The sequence below is a fragment of the Lygodium microphyllum genome, chromosome 18 (assembly GCF_053477565.2).
Source record: "Lygodium microphyllum isolate KBCC chromosome 18, Lygodium_microphyllum_v1.1.10, whole genome shotgun sequence".
NCBI lineage: Eukaryota > Viridiplantae > Streptophyta > Polypodiopsida > Schizaeales > Lygodiaceae > Lygodium > Lygodium microphyllum.
This window is the reverse complement of record NC_141152.1, coordinates 87,765,345-87,785,708: the sequence shown is the minus strand read 5'-3', so window position 1 is coordinate 87,785,708 and position 20,364 is coordinate 87,765,345. Positions and strand designations below refer to the sequence as shown.

Genomic DNA, 20,364 nt, shown 5'->3' with positions numbered 1-20,364 from the left:
TTGACCCCAAGGTGCATCATCCCAAAGCATTTTCTAGCCTTCACACAGAATATGTTTTGACATGGTTGGATCATTTTGAGAACATTGTTAGCTATCAGCAATGGCCTGATACCCACAAAGCAATGGAGGCCCGCACTCTCCTCGAAGGCATAGCCACCACATGGTCTGTCCAGTAGTAAGAGGATGCTATCAAAATAGATTGGGTAAATCAAAGATCTTTGTTAATTCAAAATTTTGCTAATCACAATGTCACGCAGACTACTCTCTTGCAATTAAAAACATTGACACAACAACAATTCGAACCATTAGCACAATTTGCGGTTAAGCTGAATCAACTATTACTGCGTGCTGATCCCACCATGTCTGAAGAAATGAAGTTGTTCTTCCTTTGGCCTCCCCTTGACCATGATTTGTCCTGCCGGATCAGACTTTGTTGTATAGTGCAAGTAAGTACTAAAGAGAGTGTAGAACTTTCATTTGCAGTGGTTTGGGCTTTTACCAAATTTCATGCATATATTCATGGAACCACTGTCACTATCAAAACTAACCATCAACCCATCATCTGGCTTCTGCAAAAATCCCACCCACTAGGATGGCTTCTTTGATGTGCTTTGGTGCTTCAAGAATACCAATTTACAATCAAATACAGAAAAGGAATGACCAACTACGTCATTGATTAAGAAACTGCACTTGCCACACTTGCCAAGAGCTGAAATCGCCCAATCAGAAACCCAGCTATCTCTCACCCATACAAGTGAATGAACCATTTGAGATGGTTGGCTGGGACTTCATAGGTCCATTTTCTACTTCTATGGCATGCAAAAAATCTATCCTTGTCATGATAGATTATCTAACTAGGTGGTGTGAAGCTCAAGCTTTCCCGAATACAAAAGCATCTACAGTTGCGTCAGTTCTTCTCCATAACATCATATTTTGTCATGGCTGCCCCTTATAACTCTTGTATATACATAGAGATAGAACGAAAGAAATAAAGAGAGAGATTATTGCCAACTTACCATATGCGATACATTAGCTTTCTAAATTATGAGCCAAAAAGAAAAACAAAAAAAAAAATATTGGAAATTATAAGACGTCAAGTATCCTACTTAGATTCAACCTTTTTGTCCCTATTTTGTACAACTCGGTACATGTCAGTGTAACTTTGTAGTACCTTAACCAATAAACATGAAAATGAAGAAAAAAATTTAGTGTTAGATTTGGTACTTGGTACTTGGTACTTGATTTGATATCAAGTTCCATAATGAAACTTTGTTTTTGCAATTGGTACATGGTACATGGTACATGGTACTTGGTACTAGATTCAGTGCTTGGTACATGATTTGATATAACTTGGTACTTGGTACTAGATTCGGTACTTGGTGCTTGATTCAATGCTTGGTACTTAATTCTCGGTACTTGGTATAGATTCAATGCTTATTACTTGATTTGGTGCTTGGTACTTGATTGGTCAGTCTAACTTTGCCGTACCTTAGCCAATTTACATGGAAACAAAGAAACCTTTTTAGTGCTAGATTTGGTACTTGGTACTTGGTACTTGATTTAGTATCAGCTTTCATAATGAAACCTCCTGCTTGCAATTGGTACATGGTACATGGTACATGAATTGAAATTGGGTATTATAACCATAATAGCTTATGGTGAGCTTGATACTTTGAGATCACGTGCTTTGAAACTTCATAGTTTGGATCTTTGAGCTTGAAAGCTAGCTTGAGTTGATATGTAGAGTAGAATCTGGGACCTCTGCAGAAACTATGGAAATCAAAAGCTTGTTAATATTAGAGCCTAACATAGAAAAACATTGAATTGTAATAAAAATTCAGATTTGCCTTTATCTAGCTTTCCAAGAGACAATATACCAATTCAATGCTGCAATGAACATACGTCAATATATATCATCAGTAAATATATATACATGTGTCTAGAGTGTGTGGTGATCAATCCTCACATATACAAAACAAGTGTCATCCTAATATATGTCTATACAATGAATAGTGATGAATCCTCACATATACAATACAAGTCTCATCCTCAAATATACATAATAGATCCCTAGGCACAATCACTATATGAGCCATCACTATACGAGTCACTAGTATCAGACTCATGATCACTATCACCAGTGCCACCACCCCTTCCCCCACCCGCAATGCCACCATTGCCCCCATCTCCACAATCATCACCACCATAGCCAGCGATCTGGCCGCCGCTGCTCCTCTCAGCCTCTCGACATTGCCACTCGGCCTCCTGTTGAGCCACCTTTGTCATGTCATCCTTGCCATACTGCTCCTACATTAGTTAGTGAATTCAAATAATAATATATTACAGTTAACATGAAAATAAACTACAAAACAAAACAATGATACTCACAAGTGGATCTGGCTTGTCAGCAAGTGTCCCCTATAAAGCACGGTACCCATAGTATGTGGTGTACTCCATCTCCTGTGCCGTAGGTGCATGACCATAGTATTTGGTCTGCATCAAGACAGAACCAAAGACTTATTGATTCCTTCATTCAATAATATTACCTTTGAAAGTTAAAATTTGAATGGTCTATACTCACAAATGTGGCCACAAGTCCATCCCGTCCCATCCGGCCTAGTCTAGATGTGTGACCAACAAAGTTCATATTAATTCCAATATATGCTAGCAAAGGCATATACCTTTTGTTGAGGAAAACTAATGCGTAGGAATCTCTCCTTGCAGAAGTATTGCCATGTCTCCATACACATATCAGCCCTCCTCTTATTTGTCTCCACCATACTGTAGCGTCTCTTTATTTTTCATATTACAATAAGCATTAGAATATACCAAAGAACTTGTTAGATTTCAATGTTTTGTTACTTTTATTGATTTTTTAGCTTTGATCATTTGACAAATCTCTCAATGTTGTTATGGTACTTGAAAATTAGATTCGGACCGATTAGAGGGTACAGTGCCACCTCCTATTGGTGGTGGTTGGGGTACATAGAGTTCCAATACTGCACATGAACCCATTTATGATGATTTCTACTACGATGAGCACTCATTGTCGTGGCACATATCGGATGCCATGATAGGGGAGTGCTTTTCACATGAGATGACTCATGGTACTTTTGAGCAAGCACCACCACCTGAGGAGCGACATCAACCTATGGTATGTGACTTTTCTCCCTTAGTTTTATTATTGGTTGTTTTATGAATCAAAGGCTCATATATAATGCAACCATATTATATATGTAGGTATATTCACTTGATGATGAGGATGACTTCACTATCAGTGGTGCACATGTCCCTCGCACATGGCACGGACAGGTCATTTGTCAGTTTGCATCTCGAGGTTTCTCGACATCCTCTACCTCCTGTTTTGGAGGTTGAGACGTTTGGAGATCATTTGTTGCCTACTTGTTTGCATTCTCTAGTATAGACATATGATCAAAGACGATATGGAGGATAGTAGAGAGGATCATTTCCTTTAGATGGAGTGGTTCTTAGCTTTTAGGACAATCACTACATGATTGCTCCATCTACCATCAATGGAGAAAGATGAGGCCTCTTTATTGCACAGGATTTGCATGTTCCCCCTTTTTGAGATGTCACCCTTATGTCTTTTTGTGGACCTATATATAGATGGGGTCCATGGCATCAACTTACTTGCTACATTCAGAGCATGAGAGCCTATGGGTTATGTCTCACTGCAGCCTCTCTTTCTAATGGAGGGATTACACATGTAGAAGGACAAAGACTCTATGTTGATAGAAGACCTTACTCTCAAGGAAACATAGCAAGTTTAATCAATAGTAGTCGAGGGATAAGTGCAAGAACCAATTGCACGTTTGTGGAGTGTGAGAATAGTCATGAACTAGGACACGTGAGTAGGGATGTATAAAGATGCATGGTTGTCAATGCTATTAGATCATTACCTACTGGTGATGAATCGCTAGTCAATTATGGATGGCGTAGACCTCCACGAGCACCCTTAACAGATGAGGGTTGAGAGCTTCATTGTATACAATTCCTAATGTTATTTTGGCCTCTTGTACCCTAATTTTACACTTTAATTTGCACCACATTCTATATTGTCTCTAATGTAATTTGATAATCGTCTTTTATTGTCTCCAAATGTTTTGTATTTATGATAATTATTGAATTCCATGCACATCTCTCTTTCCTTTTATATAGAAACATGCTATTGATACAATCTTCTTTACCTTCAAATATGTAGATTTCGGATTATGACATTGATAATGTCACAGATCAACGTTCACATGTCGTATCTCACATGTCAATAGAGTGCATGAGGATCCTAAGCAGGAGTGATCCTAATGCATATGCAAGACTAAAGAAACAATATTCTAAGGACTTTAATGGGCATGATGATATCTTTGATAAAGACGATGGCATGTCTAATTTTATTGAGGATTGGTATCAAAATGATAGTGCAATAAATATTCCTAACAACAAGGAGTATCTTCAAGAAGAAGCTCTAAAGTGTATCTACATAGGAAGCCAACTGACACAGCTAAGTGCAAGCTTACTTATTCTTAATATTCAAAACCGTTTTGGATGGAGTAATCTATCCATTTCTAAGGACTTTAATGGGCATGATGATATCTTTGATAACGACGATGGCATGTCTGATTTTATTGAGGATTGGTATCAAAATGATAGTGCAAGAAATATTCCTAACACTGAGAAGTATCTTCAAGAAGAAGCTCTAAAGCGTATCTACGTAGGAAGCCAACTCACACAGCTAAGTGCAAGCTTACTTATTCTTAATCTTCAAAACTGTTTTGGATGGAGTAATCTATCCATTTCAGCACTTTTGAAGTATATAATAATCTAACATATTTTTTTGTTACATTCTAAACATGTTTGCTTGTTATTAATCATATATTTAATGAACTTACAGGCTACTCTCTCAGAAGTTCTTGGCAATAAGCAATTCCCTTCATGCATCAAATGATGAGGTGAAGAGGATGATAAGTAGTCTTGGACTTGGCTATTCTTCTATATATGCATGTCCCAACGATTGTATTTTATATAGAGGTCAGTATGAGGATAGTGTAACATGTCCAAAATGTCAAATACCTGGTTATAAAGAAGGAAAAGGTAAGGTCCCTAGAAAGGTATTGAGACATTTTTCCCTAGTTCCATGTATAAAACATATGTTCCAAAGTCCCGAATTGGCTAAGCTTATGACATGGGTAGTAGAGCACAAGAGCAAAGATGGAGTAATGCAAATTCCATCAGATAGTCCTACATTTGAGCATATTGATTTGTGATGGCCAAATTTTGCAAAAGAACCACTCAATTTAAAGATGGGTGTAGCATTAGATGGTGTGAATCCATTTTCAATGAGATCAAGTAAATGGTCTACATGGCCACTGGTAGTTATTAACTATAATCTACCCCCATATCTTATCATGAAGAAAGAGCATTAAATGCTCTCACTATTAATTTTGAGAAAATGACAAGTTAAAGGCCTGAATGTTTATTGGGCCCCTCTCATTGTCGATCTTCAAGATTTGTAGAGAGGGATTGATGTCATGGATATGTCCAGAAGCAATGGTCAAAGACAATTCATTGTTCTTGGAATTTAAGCATGGACTATCCATGACTTTCTAGGATATGGTTTTTGCTTAGGTAAATGGTTTAAATATATATATTGTCTCATACGTTTGTACGATGTTCATTGCGCTAATCACCTTTGTTATGTTTTCCATGCAGGGATATGTACCAAGGGTTACAAAGCTTCTCCAATTTGTGGTGATTGGTTGAGATCGACTTATAGCAAAAACCTCAATAAAACATATATAACTTCAACATAGATGATTTTTATATGAAGATCATTATCTACGAGATAGAAGGCAAGTCATACATTTTAATGGAAAGGTAGAAGAAGGGAGATGTCCAATACCAATGACACCAAATGATTGGTATCTAAAGTGGACTCTTGGACCCGCTATCGATCCAGAGTCAGAGATCATAAGCGGTAGTGATGATGATGCTGTGAAGAAGGGAGCAAGAGGAAAACATGCTCTAGCTCAAAGTCCTTTGATATGGTATATTTTGGAATATTGGAAGGACTTGAAGATATGTCATCTTCTTGATCCTATGCATATATTCAAGAACATTGGTCATTTGTTATGGCAACACCTCGTTGGCTTGAAAGACACAACAGCATCAAGAAATGGCTTAAAGGATTGAAACTCAAAGCCCAATCTATGGCCACTTTATGATGAAACTCGATGTGAGACAACCTACGAGCCTGCCCCATGGGTGCTCATGACACAAGAGCTGGAGACTACGAACAGGAAGATTTTGTCGATTCGTACACCTACAGGATATGGAGCATCTTGTCAAAACATGTTGACTCTAGATGACAAGAACTTGTCTGGTTTAAAAGCACATGATTGGTACAATTTTGTGAAGGTAAATCTATCTAGATCTTTGTAAGTATTTATTTTCTTACATGTTTTGTTGATCGGATTAATCATGTATGCAACATGTTCTACCCCTTGTTATTGATGGATGTACTACAAGAGGAGTCCGAGATGTAATATAACGCCTTGGATCACTTGCAAGGTATTTATCACTTGTTAATTTTTAGTACAAAATTTTATTTGATATCATATTAATTCAAAAACATCTCTAATATCTTCTTTCTTTCACTAATAGATGGATTCCATCTAAAGAGATTGCCAAAGGGTCAATTCCACAAAAGAAGCATGAATGTATAGAGATTCTTTGTTTAATGGAAAAGGAATTTCCAATATCCAAGTTCATCTTCTAATCCATCTAGTGGACAAGATAGAGCTCCTTGGTGTTGTGAGCACTCAATGGATGTTTTGGGTCGAGAGATTTATGGGAGTATTGAAAGGTTATGTACGTCAAAAAGCAATACCAAAGGGTTCTATGGAGGAGGGATGGATGCTTGAAGAATGAATGTATTAAATTTGTTAATACCTTGAGAAAAATGATTCTGAAGCTCCATGCGTATGGACAAATGATACTTCTTCTACTATGTTAGACGAGGTATTGTCCAGGAGGTATTGTCCGGTAAGGGAGTCCCTTTTCGACTTAAGGTCCAACATAAATTGGATATTTCTACTTTGTAATATTTCCACTCGAAATATTAAGTCAACCTTAAACCCCGCACACCCCGCGCAATAAGGCACCCCAAAGTGATCTCCCACATCGTAAAATGTTGGCAGTTAAATGCTTACCCCGCGCATGCGATAATCAAACCCAACCGCATTGTGCAAATAAGGCCGAGGCTAAAAGACCGCAAGGCCACACGAGAACACTCTCTACGAGAAAGGTAAATGGATAATGGGTAATTTTGGTGAAATTTTTTTTATTGATTACCCCTCCCCTCAGCCAATGGATGGCAGGGGGAGAGGGAGTGTGAGAGGAGTAGTGTGATGTGGAGAGCATGGGGGAGAGAGGGGGCATGCAAGCCATCCACATGTGTGGATATCCCCCCCCTTGGAGCTTGGGAGGGAGGCACGAAGAGAGAGAAAAGGGAGACTCTGCCAGATGTGCTACCCCCATCACCATCACCACGCCAGGGAGCTGCCGCCGTGAAATCCGCCTGCTGCCGTCGGTTGCCGCGCTGCAGCCACCTATCCACCCCATCGTCATCATCATCACAATTATCATCATCTTCATCCTTATCCTCATCATCATCTTACCTTCTCTCTCCATGCCACGTTACTATAACAGACGACAAGAAGCTTATTTAGAAGCTTCTAAAGACAAAGCTTCCATAAGCCTTGTCTACACGGCTTATCCCCGATTTCTTAAAACCCACGTCCTGAAAAGGGCATTCCTACGCGAGGGGGAAGTAGGAAGGTTTTTGAGGCTGAGTTGCCAAAGCTTGGAGGGAGTTCAGAGATCGCATAAAGGCGAGGAAAAATTGCGGAGTCCAAGTTCACTACATCAACGTGGCTCCAAAGCCAAAGACGCAAGGCACACACGCGGGAGCCTCGAACCCAAGTTTACACGTGGACATCGCTACGAGTCCTCAAACCCAGGTTTTTAGAATTTTAATTCTGCATAAACGAAATGCATTGGGCAGGTCTAAACTTCATAAGGAAGTTAGGAATACAAATTACTCATTCGTCTTACGAGTTAGTTGCATGTTGCTCTTTGCTTGCATTTCCAAAGTGACAATCCCAATTGCATATTGCATAGGTTAAAAGGATGAAAATTTGTTTAAATGCATCCTTGTCTTCCTCGCATGAAGGAACAAGCGCATAGTGCATCTAGGCAATGATTTCCTAGATATGATTCGTAAGAAATAATCGTTAACATCCGCTAGAATATTGTCCAAAGAATTGCATTGCATGAAAAGGAAACCATGAGCTTGCTTGTTGCATGCGAAGATGCGTGCATTTTAAGTCGGATTAATTGCCGTAGAATGGATTAAGTCAACATTATTTTTATGACATTCGTCATACATGAACTTCATTTATCCTAGAAAAGGTTGCATGTCATACTAAAGCCTGAAATTCAATTGCATTAAATGAAAGGTTGTAGGCATAGCTCTTGATGTAAATCTATGTAGGTTTTATGCAAGTTATTCCCCCAAATTGTCAATCATCATGACTTTAGCAAGGAAGAGAAATGGTTATTGCAAACCTTATAGTTGCATAGATGTAAAAGTCTATGATTCACATACTTGCATGGAATATCGCATCTTGAATTTATTTATTTGCATCTCTTAGGAATATTATTTGCATCTCTTCTAAGCGAAGATCACTCTCATCGTAAGACAATTAGATCGTTTTAGGTAGATCACTTGTAATGGTATAACCCTCAAGGGATTTGTAAAAGCATAACTTGGTGGTACGATGAACACTTCAAAGTGCTAGGTAGGGTTTAATACAATAAAAATTCTACCTAGTATCGCACTTGGGACACCAAGTCAAGACTTTTGATCCCAAAGGATCCTACTCGTATTCACAGAATGTTGGGTTAGTTAGACGCCCATAAAATAACGATCTAGGGTTTTACCCTAAGGATCGATCGACCTAATACATTGATGGGAGATTGAACCCACAAATTAGATGCGACTCCTATGCAACAAGTTGCAACGTTGCATGGTTTTGTGTTAAATCAGAAAGTAGAGTTGCCACTCCTTGGAACAAGGTTGGCAACTTCCAAGTACAAGCTTAATTTGCAAGAGGATGAGTAGTCATCCTACTACTGAGTTGCCAAGTTAGGGAAACGAGCAATTGACAAATCAAGTTAGGGCAACAAGGTTGCCCAGGATTTACTATCTTAGTTTAAGAAACCTAAGGTGTTGGTTAATTTGGGTTAATAGGGTATAAACTCTAACCCAAGGATAAAAGGGTAAACAAACAAACTCTTGGGGATCTTGCCAAGTCACGATTGATCCCGGTTGGATGCATTCGAAGAGAAGGATTCACACCTTAGCAGTTGGCCAAATAAACGACCACTGGATTGATTGTGTTTGTACAGTTTAGGAGCACTGTTTGTATTGCTTTGCTCAAGGAACTAAAGATGGAAAAATAATTAATGCTTCAGGTGGAAGGCCTAAAGGGAGAGGCAACATTAGTTACCCCCGACTGTCTGCTTGACCCTAACCAAGGGGGTTGATAGCCCCATGCCAGGAACGTGGACTGAACCCGTCCACGAGAGGTCTCTCCGTTGGGCGCTACTTGGAGTAGGAGGATGCTTGGGTGCCAGGGGGGCTGTGGCCGTAAATCCCTTGCCTTTTGGGTCCTACACAAGAGGCCAACGTGACTTGGGATTGGATCTCGAGGCCCGCATACTAGTCTACGGCGGAAACTTGGATTAGTAATCCTTGAGGATTGCTGGATTGCCTTCGCGTGGATTATGGATTGCCTTCGTGCGGATTATGGATTAGCCTACGGGCTGGATTATATGATGTATTCCAAAGATAAATATGATCAATTGTTGAAAAGAAACTTGCTTGACATTGTTTTTCTATGTCAGTGCTAAGATTACGTGAAGGAACCAGTGACTAAAAGGCTAATTAAGGAAGCTGCTTTTGCGTGTCAAACTAAATGTGGTAGGTAATTAGACAACTAAAGAAACCCTGAGGAAAGTGCGGTGGATGTGGCCATGGGTCCATCCTATGTATGGGTGGTCACGATTAGTCGGAAACTTTTCTCAAAGGAAGTTGATAGCAAGGAACGTTGACCTAGAATCTAGGATACTAGAGTCCCGATTTATGCTGTTTTAGGGGAACGGAATGGGACTATGCCTTATGGGCAAAGAGGTCGAGCTTGCATCCCTCTCGTTTTCCATTCTCCTTGAACCAAGTGCAGCATGAATCCGCTTCAACCCTAATGTTTCTGCATAAAGTAGTTTGCCTGGGGTTCGACGCTAGCTGCCGTTCTAGGAATTTCACCACTAGGAAAACCCTGATTGAGGTCGGTCCTAAGTGGGAATGGCCGGAATGCTTCCGCTTCGTGGCAGACTCGAGAAGACCTAGATCTCAAACCCCGTGACATTTCGTGGGAGTGCCTGGCGGCACTCTCTTCCTGATGGGCTGCTAAGACATGTCCTACGAGCAAACAGGTGGACACGTTACAGTTGGTATCAGAGCAAACCAACGAAGGATCTGTCTTTTTCAAGGAAACATAATGAGGAGAAGTAGAGCAAATGTTTTTGTTAAGAATATTTCCTTACTTACTTATCGATGTTGACTTGCAGAGTCACGAAGCATGGAACAAATTCTTGGTGTTCCAGGTTATGTTTATGACCGCGATAGGTGCCTCGGATTATCGACGGAGGATCGATATGATGAATATCCTAGACCGCATCTACAATCCTTCACCCCTGTACGTGGAACGAAGATGGATGGGTGATTTAGGAATTTATTACATAGCTGCCCACCGATTTGCATACCTTCGAACCAACCTAAAGAGAATCAAATGGTTGGAAGACTTGAAGATCGTGAAGCTGTTCATCTTTGTTGAGGCTCACGCAAACGCAACCCTACATGTCGGAAGTTGGAAGGTCAAGCAGAACACGTATGTGTACGAGGAAGTGACATGAATAATCCTTGCCGATAGAATCAAGGTGTTGGGACGTTACGAGAAGAACGGGTACCAAAGGAAAGGATACCCTAATCTTCCAATGACCTATCGATTCCTAAAAATCCATGACCCTAATCCATACTATTACTCAGTTCCCGTAGCTAAATGTAACACAGTCTTATTCTCCCTGAATTAATGTATCAGCTTGTTCCATCTCCCCAAGAATAATTGTACTTAAAAGGGCTATGCCCATATGGATGAAATAAGACTTCTTTTTATCAATGATCATCTTGATTGTGGGTAGTAATAAAGAAGTTAAGTGATTAGGTCACTTGGCTGAAAGCTGAATTGGGCATGAAATGTGATGTGAGAAAACGCTTAGCAATTTTTAACGTTAAGAATCCCGATGTCGAGGCACAACCTCAAGTGCAGATTCCTAGTCCGACCCCTACTCCAAGTACAGCCCCCAAATAGAAAGAAGATCATGAACCCCAGCTTCGCATTGTCCTTGAGACAATGAGGGCACACAAGCTTTATGCCAAAAAGAAGAAGTATGCATTCTTCAAGCGAGAGATTGAATATTTGGGATTCATTGTATTAGTGGAAGGAATTTCAGTGGATCTGGCCAAGGTCAGAGACATTCTAGAATGGCCAACGCCAACAACTATCAAAGAAATACGTAGTTTTCTTGGATTGACAGGATGGTACATGGTCTTTATCAAAAACTATGCTTTGATTGCAGCGCCGCCTAACGGATCTACTGAAGAAGCAAACATCAATTGTATGGTCACCTGCTGAACAATCTAGCTTTCATAAACTAAAGCAAAGCTTGGTATCAACACCTATCCTGAAACTTCCGAACCTTGGTAAGGATTTTGAAGTGATAACTGATGCTAGCACACTTGTCTTAGGATGTGTGCTTATGCAAGAAGGTCATCCTGTAGCATACTCTTCAAGGAAACTGAAGAGCCATGAGAAGAATTATGCTACCCATGATCTGGAGTTGTTAGCCATCATCCATGCTCTCAAGCTTTGGAGACACTACTTGATGGGTAACAAGTTTACCCTAGTGACAAATCATAAAAGACTTAAGTGGATCTTTACCCAGAATGAGCTCAACATGAGGCAATGTCAATGAATTGAAGTGCTAGAGGAATATGACTTTGAAATCAAATACCGGCCTAGAAAGGAGAATGTAGTTGCTGGTGCACTCAGTCGCAAGGCATTCCTAAATTCTCTAATCTTGCAAGATCCATCAATAGCTAGATCTCTAGCCACAAAGGTATCCATGCCAAACAACCCGATACTTGAGCTAGCTAGAGAATAGGCATGCCATGATCCAACCTATCAGAAGATGCTAAGGGAAATCCCTATCAAGGATCAAGACCCAAAGCTACAGGCAAAGTATCTAGAATTCTCTATCAGTAGTGGACTTGTCTACTACAGAACGAGATTATGTATACTGGCAAGCCAGTCACTCAAACAGAAGATACTTTGGTAAGCTCATGACTCCCCTTTTTCAGGACATCATGTCTATGCTAAGACCCTCAATGCAGTCAGAAAGAGCTATTATTGGGAAAGGCTTAAAGGTGACGTTCTCAAATATGTCATTGAGTGTTTGTCTTGTCAACGCATTAAGGGCGAACATGTCAAAATGCCAGGGAAGTTGCAACCACTTGACATTCCCCAAATGAAATGGGAATTCATTAGTATGGACTTTGTTGTTGGCCTGCCCCAAGTTCAAGGAGGATACAACTCCATTATGGTTGTGGTTGTTATGCTCATCAAGGTTGCACATCTTATCCCTGTTAAGACAAACTATAAAGCCTCGGACATCGCAAGATTATTTATCAAGGAGATATTCAAACTTCATGGGTTACCCAGAAGAATCATTAGTGATCGTGACTCTCTCTTCACATCACACTTTTGGAGGGCTATCTTCGAAGCCACTGGGACTCAACTCTGTTTTAGTAGAGCTTACCATCCCCAAACCGATGGTCAAATGGAGTGACTCAACCAAGTCATTGAGGATATGCTAAGGGCACACTGTTGCCGTGAACCCAAAAAGTGGATCCAATATTTGCTGCTACTGGTTGAGTTTGCCTACAATGCTTCTTACCAACAAAGCATTCAGATGACACCTTTTCAAGCATTGTATAGGCACGACTGTCGAAGTCCCTTAAACTTTTCGGATCCAACCTTGAGGGTTGAAGCTTCAAAGCATTTGCTGGAGGATATGGATGACCAAATGAATTCAATAAGACAGGACATCCAAGCTACCAAGGATAGACAGAAGGCTTATGCGGACTTGAAATGTCAAGATAGATCCTTCGTTGAAGGAGATATGGTTTTCATTCGCGTATGTCCAAAGAAGAGTTCCCTATCCTTAGGTGAATGCAAGAAGCTAAGTCCAAGGTATTGTGGACCCTACAATATTCTCAAGTGCTTAGGGCCTAATGCTTATAGACTGCAACTCCCTGAGAACCTAAAGGTTCATAATGTATTCCATATCAGTCTATTGAAGAAGTACGTGCCTAACCCTAGACATGTACTTGATGATCAACAAGTTGTAATGCCTAGCCAAAGAGTTCTTGAGCTACGGCCTGACAGGATCTTAGATGTTAGGGAGAGGCATTTAAGATCAAGAACCTTGGAAGAATACCTCGTCCAATGGAAAGATTATCCCGAAGAGGATGCCACTTGGATGGATGAAAGTACTCTCAACCAACAATACCCCCAGTTCTTCTCGAGATGAGGACATCTCGATTCCTCTAAGCGGGAGACAATGTAATATTTCCGCTTGAAATATTAAGTCAACCTTAAACCCCGCACATCCCGTGCAATAAGGCACCCCAAAGTGATCTCCCACATCGTAAAATGTTGGCAGTTAAATGCTTACCCTGCGCGCGCGATAATAAAACCCAACCGTGTTGTGCAAATAAGGCTGAGGCTAAAAGACCGCAAGGCCGCACGAGAACATTCTCTACGGGAAAGTAAATGGATAATGGGTAATTTTGGTGCAATTTTTTTTATTAATTACCCCTCTCCTCAGCCAATGCATGGCAGGGGGAGAGGGAATGTGAGAGGAGTAGTGTGATGTGGAGAGCATGGAGCCTCGAACCCAGGGTTTTAGAACAAGCAAGTTCATGGTCCTCAAACCCAGGGTTTTAGAAGTTTAATTCTGCATAAACGAAATGCATTGGGCACATCTAAACTTCATAAGGAAGTTAGGAATACAAATTACGCATTCATCTTACAAGTTAGTTGCATGTTGCTCTTTGCTTGCATTTCCAAAGTGACAATCCCAATTGCATACTGCATAGGTTAAAAGGATGAAAAATTTGTTTAAATGCATCCTTGTCTTCCTCGCATGAAAGAACAAGCGCATAGTGCATCTAGGCAATGATTTCCTAGATATGATTCGTAAGAAATAATTGTTAATAGCCGCTAGAATATTGTTCAAAGAATTGCATTGCATGAAAAGGAAACCATGAACTTACTTGTTGCATGCGAAGATGCGTGCATTTTAAGTTAGATTAATTGTCGTAGAATGGATCAAGTCAACATTAGTTTTATGACATTCGTCATACATGAACTTCATTTATCGAAGTTGTATCTAGAAAAGGTTGCATGCCATATTAAAGCCTGAAATTCAATTGCATTAAATGAAAAGTTGTAGGCATAGCTCTTGATGTAAATCTATGTAGGTTTTATGCAAGTTATTCCCCCAAATTGTCAATCATCATAACTTTAGCAAGGAAGAGAAATGGTCATTGCAAACCTTATAGTTGCATAGAAGTAAAATTCTATGATTCGCATACTTGCATGGAATATCGCATCTTGAATTTATTTATTTGCATCTCTTAGGAATATTATTTGCATCTCTTCTAAGCGAAGATCACTCTCGTCGTAAGACAATTAGATCGTTTTAGGTAGATCACTTGTAATGGTATAACCCTCAAGGGATTCGCAAAAGCATAACTTGGTGGTACGATGAACACTTCAAACTGCTAGGTAGGGTTTAATACAATAAAAATTCTGCCTAGTATCGCACTTGGGACACCAAGTCAAGACTTTTGATCCCAAAGGATCCTACTCATATTCACAGAATGTTGGGTTAGTTAGACGCCCATAAAATAATAATCTAGGCTTTTACCCTAAGGATCGATCGACCTAATACTAAACTTCCGATTGAGTTTAGAAACCCTAGGGCCAAACGTTATTGGCCTAGTAAGGTTAGGGATTGGGTTGGGTCAAGAGGACTCCCAAACCCTACATCTTGATCAAGCATATTTCTTGACCAAGAAACGTCGTTGATGGGAGATTGAACCCACAAGTTAGATGCAACTCCAATGCAACAAGTTGCAACATCGCATGGTTTTGTGTTAAATCACAAAGTAGAGTTGCCACTCCTTGGAACAAGGTTGGCAGGTTCCAAGTACAAGCTTAATTTGCAAGAGGATGAGTAGTCATCCTACTACTGAGTTGCCAAGTTAGGGCAACGAGCAATTGACAAATCAAGTTAGGGCAACAAGTTTGCCCAGGATTTACTGTCTTAGTTTAAGAAACCTAAGGTGTTGGTTAATTTGGGTTAATAGGGTATAAACTCTAACCCAAGGATAAAAGGGTAAACAAACAAACCCTTGGGGATCTTGCCAAGTCGCAATTGATCCTGGATCGAATGCTGGATGCATCCGGAGAGAACGATTCACACCTTAGCAGTTGGCCAAATAAACGACCACTAGATTGATTGTGTTTGTACAGTTTATGAGCACTGTTTGTATTGCTTTGCTCAAGGAACTGAAGATGGAAAAATAATTAATGCTTCAAGTTGAAGGCCTGGAGGGAGAGGCAGCATCAGTTACCTCCGATTGTCTGCTTGACCCTAACCAAGGGGGTTGATAGCCCCGCACCAGGAACGTGGACTGAACCCGCCACGAGATGTCTCTTCGTTGGGCGCTACTCTGAGCAGGAGGATGCTTTGGGTGCTAGGGGGGCTCTGGCCGTAAATCCCTTGCCTTCCGGGTCCTGCACAAGAGGCCGACGTGACTCGGGATTGGATCTCGAGGCTCACATACTAGTCTATGGGCAGAAACTTGGATTAGTAATCCCTAAGGATTGCTGAATTGCCTTTGGGCGGATTATGGATTGCCTTTGGGAGGATTATGGATTAGCCTACGGGCTTGATTATATGATGTATTCCAAAGATAAATATGATCAATTTTTGAAAAGGAACTTGCTTGATATTGTTTTTTCTATGTCAGTGCTAAGATTATTGAAGGAACCAGTGACTAAAAGGCTAATTAAGGAAGCTGTTTTTGCGTGTCAAGCTAAATGTGGTAGGTAATTAGATAACTAAAGAAATCCTTAGAAAAGTGCGATGGATGTGGCCATGGATCCGTCCTACGGATGGGTGGTCCCGGTTGGCCGAGAACTTTTCTCGAAGGAAGTTGATAGCAAGGAACGTTGACTTAGAATCTAGGATACTAGAGTCCCGATTTATGCTATTTTAGGGGAACGGAATGGGACTATGCCTTATGGGCAGAGAGGTCAAGCTTGCATCCCTCTCGTTTCCCATTCTCCTTGAACCAAGTGCAGCATGAATCCGCTATAACCCTGACGTTTCTGCGTAAAGTAGTTCGCCTACTGAGGTTCGATGCTAGCTGCCATTCTAGGAATTTGACCACTAGAAAAACCCTGATTCAGGTCGGTCCTAAGTGGGAACAGCTGGAATGCTTTCGCTTCATGGCAGACTCGAGAAGACCTAGATCCCAAACCCCGTGACATTTCGTGGGAGTGCCGGGCGGCGCTTTCTGGACTCTCTTCCCGATGGGCTGCTAAGACGTTTCCTATGAGCAAACACATGGACACGTTACATACTTTCATTGTCTATAATAGCGAATGCATGCAACAATCCCTTGATGAGTACAAGGAGGAACTTGCAAGCAAACGAGTTGGCATACGTAAAAAGAGGAGATACAGACAAATAACCAATGTAAATAATGACATGGATGTACCTACTTTCATGGATTGGTTATACACCTGTATGCAACAGGCGGTTAGTGATCATGGGCCAATATCAATGGAATAAAGAGAGCTTATGATCGGGTGTGAAAGACATGTAACCTATTGGGTTTTGAAAACTCTAAACTAAACAAGTGAATTTTATTTTTTTTAATAATTATTTATTGGTCTAGACTCGAATGTATACCAACATCTGGGCTTATGGACAACATCTTTGGATAAAAGCTATTAACAACTTACCTTTCACTCAAGATTCTTGCGTTGTTGCCTCTTTCAAGCAATTATCACGTGAAGTTCAAGAGACACAAATCTTGTCGACAATGAACTTGGGTACGTGGGAACCATGGTCGACATTTATGAAGTATCGTATCGTATCTTCAAGTAGGTAAATGAAATCTCTCTTCATGCAACAAAGACATGTAGATTTCTTGAAGTTATACATAAATCTAAAGTTTTGATTTGTGTATTTTGACAGGTGGTTTTGAAGGTGGATTGGTTTCGTCCTGAGTATAAAGGAAATAATGCCACAATGAAAAGAGAACCATCCAGATTTTGGTTTGACTCCTTGAAGTTATTGGGTGCAACAAAAGAGCCTTACATTTTGCCAACTCATGTTGAACAAGCATTCTTTTACAAGAATACAGATGCTTATCCATGGTGGCAAGTTGTGCATGTCCAACCTAGAGGTCGACACTTGTTTGATATTGTTGACCTTGAGGAAGTGGATCGGGCCCACATCTTATCTCTCTCGCTCTTGCTCTTGCTCCTTCTACCATAGCTTTACATATCATAGGGATTTGTACCATACATTCACATATGCGGTCCTTGTCCAACCATAGCATGAAAAATTGTGCTTCCACCAAAATATCCTAGCTACCCCATCATAGCATGCATGCTCGGTTGTCCAAAAGCCGTTGGATTGGCGATTCCGTAATGGCCTTGCATTTTCATTCCTTTCCCTGTATAGATACCAATTGTTTATATAATTAGCATCTTTGGGAGCTTCCAATGAAGGGCCTGGCATTATCTTCGGTGCATCTTGTTGTCCCAAAGGTGTAGAAGACGTCTTTTTCATCTTCCCTTTGTTGTCCTTATTTGGAGCATTCAAAAATCGGGTAAATTCTTCCACTTGTGTGCTTTCACTCCTGCTCACTTTCTTCAATTGGTATCAAAGCTAACTATTCGAGGAGATTCATCATCCTTTGCTTCAACCTAGATTCAAAGCTTCAACTCAAGGTTTCACAGTAGCCATTGTTTCTTTCTCTCGAGGTATGCATTGAATCTTTCCTTCTTTTGGCTTATTCCAGCTTGCTCTGCACTTGTTGAGGAGATTTCCAAGGCTTAGCTGAGCTTTAATGAGTGTTTGTTGAGCTAAGGAGTATCCATTTTATTCATTTTATAGAGCATGATGTAGAAGTCATAGATAGTTATAACACTTTGATAGATTTATCGTATTTTGGCCATAACTTTTGCATACGGTATTAGATTTAGGCATTCTATAGCTAAAAATGAAGAGCCAATGAGATCTACTAATTTAGGCACTTACAGAGTTAATTCTATGCAGTTTTTTGTTCTTTGTTTGACATAGAACAAAATTGTTTCAGTTTGGATAGCAAATTGTAAATTCCATAATGCATGTTGGATGCTATTTTGATGCTTGGATGGTATGGTTGTGCTTTTGAGATGATTTGAGTACACATTTAGATGAATTTTCTTAGAGATTGATTGTTGTATAACATAGCTAAATTTTATTTACTTGGAAAAGCATGTGTCTCTTATCACTTGATGTTTTTGGGGCTTGATATTGATGCCCAAATGTTTGGTTAATACTTGGGCATGCTTGACACATGTCTTAGAATACTTTTGGGCTTTGATTGAGCTTGCATTCACTTATTTTTTACTCTCATATCCTTGCTATTCATGGTGGATAGCAAGTATTTGGTTGATAAAGATTACGCTCACTATGCTTTGAAACTACTCAAGTACCACATATTGGATATTACAATACTTTGATTGTCATGTATGGAGTATGTCTCAAAATATTTTGAATAGTTTTGTGATAAGTGAGGTATTAAGTGTTAATTGACTACCCCTTACACCCCTCCCTAGAATGGTATTGTTGAACCCATGAACAGGATGATTTAGGAGAGAATCTTCTTAGCCAATCAAGATTATCCCATCACTTTCGGTTGAGGTAATAACTATTGCCATATACTTGATTAACAAGTTCCCTTGCATTGTTATTGATTGCTAGGTTGTAGATTGATTAACAAGTACGATAATATGGATCCTAGGTCCATAAAATGCATCTTTCTTGGTTATGGGGATGCAAGTGAGATGGCCTATCACCTATGGGATCTGTAGACACAGGGTTATCCACAACCATGATATAGTTTTTCATGAGGAAAAGATATATAAGCAGCCTCAATAGGTAGTTGAGATATGCCTCCCATACAACCAGCTAGAAGCCTATAGTAGCTAATGCTCCATAGGCCCAAGCCCCACCTATTGTATAAGATTAGCTTGCTTTGAGATGCTCTACTAGGGCTAGATATCCACTGAGTACCTTATGCCTTCCATGGATTATATTATGGTGAAAAATGCAAGTGAGCATCTTTCTTATGATGAGGCCATGCATAGAGATGATAGTCATTCATGGGATAGGGCTATATACTCAAAGTTTGACTCCTTACAAACTAACCACATGTGGGATTTGTTTCCTTTTTCTAGTTGCAAGAAGAGGCATTTCCATGAAGTGGATATACAAGTTAAAAAGTATCCTTGAATATCCCAAAATCACTTATAAGGCCAAATTGGTAGCTAAGAGTTTCAAGTAGAAATATGGTGTTAACTTCAATGAAGCCTTTTCTCATGTGGTTAAAATGAAAATCCTATGCTTGGTACTAGCATTAGTTGCTCAACTAAATCTAGGGACCTTTATCAGATGGATGTCACAATGGATTTTTTAAATAGAGACTTGCATGATGAGATCTAAATATAGAAGTCTAAGGGCTTTGAAGAAAAAGACAAGGAATATCCAGTGTGCAAGTTGAGAAAGAGCCTTTATGGTCTTTATCAGGCACCAAGGGAATGGTGCCATAAATTTCATGCTTCTATGCACTCACAAGGATATGGTTGTAGTGCTATGGATCCGTGTTTATACACAAAGAAGGCTTATGATGGTAACCTTATGTATTTGGTATTCTATGTGGATGATATGCTTATTGTTGGGAGAGCTCATCATGAGCTAGATGCCTTGAAAAATGAGCTCAAGAATAGCTTCGATATGAAGGACATGGGATAGGCC

The 20,364-nt window shown here is 40.0% G+C and overlaps 1 protein-coding gene and 1 pseudogene across 1 annotated transcript; one reads left to right on the top strand and one right to left on the bottom strand.

Moving 5' to 3' along the window:
- Positions 1 to 2,070: 2,070 nt before the first annotated feature.
- On the bottom strand, positions 2,071 to 2,780 carry LOC148021124 (uncharacterized). The gene is made up of 3 exons (XM_087698160.1): positions 2,582 to 2,780; positions 2,389 to 2,493; positions 2,071 to 2,307 (listed from the first exon to the last, which is right to left on the bottom strand). The coding sequence occupies exon 3, from the start codon at positions 2,284 to 2,286 to the stop codon at positions 2,071 to 2,073; it is 216 nt and encodes a 71-aa protein (XP_087554286.1). The 5' UTR covers positions 2,287 to 2,307; positions 2,389 to 2,493; positions 2,582 to 2,780.
- Positions 2,781 to 4,294: 1,514 nt separating this feature from the next.
- On the top strand, positions 4,295 to 17,835 carry LOC148021123 (uncharacterized; annotated as a pseudogene).
- Positions 17,836 to 20,364: the final 2,529 nt, after the last annotated feature.

Bases quoted from the DNA above. Each gene is read 5' to 3' on its own strand.
- LOC148021124 (XM_087698160.1), bottom strand. From the start codon at position 2,286: ATGACAAAGGTGGCTCAACAGGAGGCCGAGTGGCAATGTCGAGAGGCT.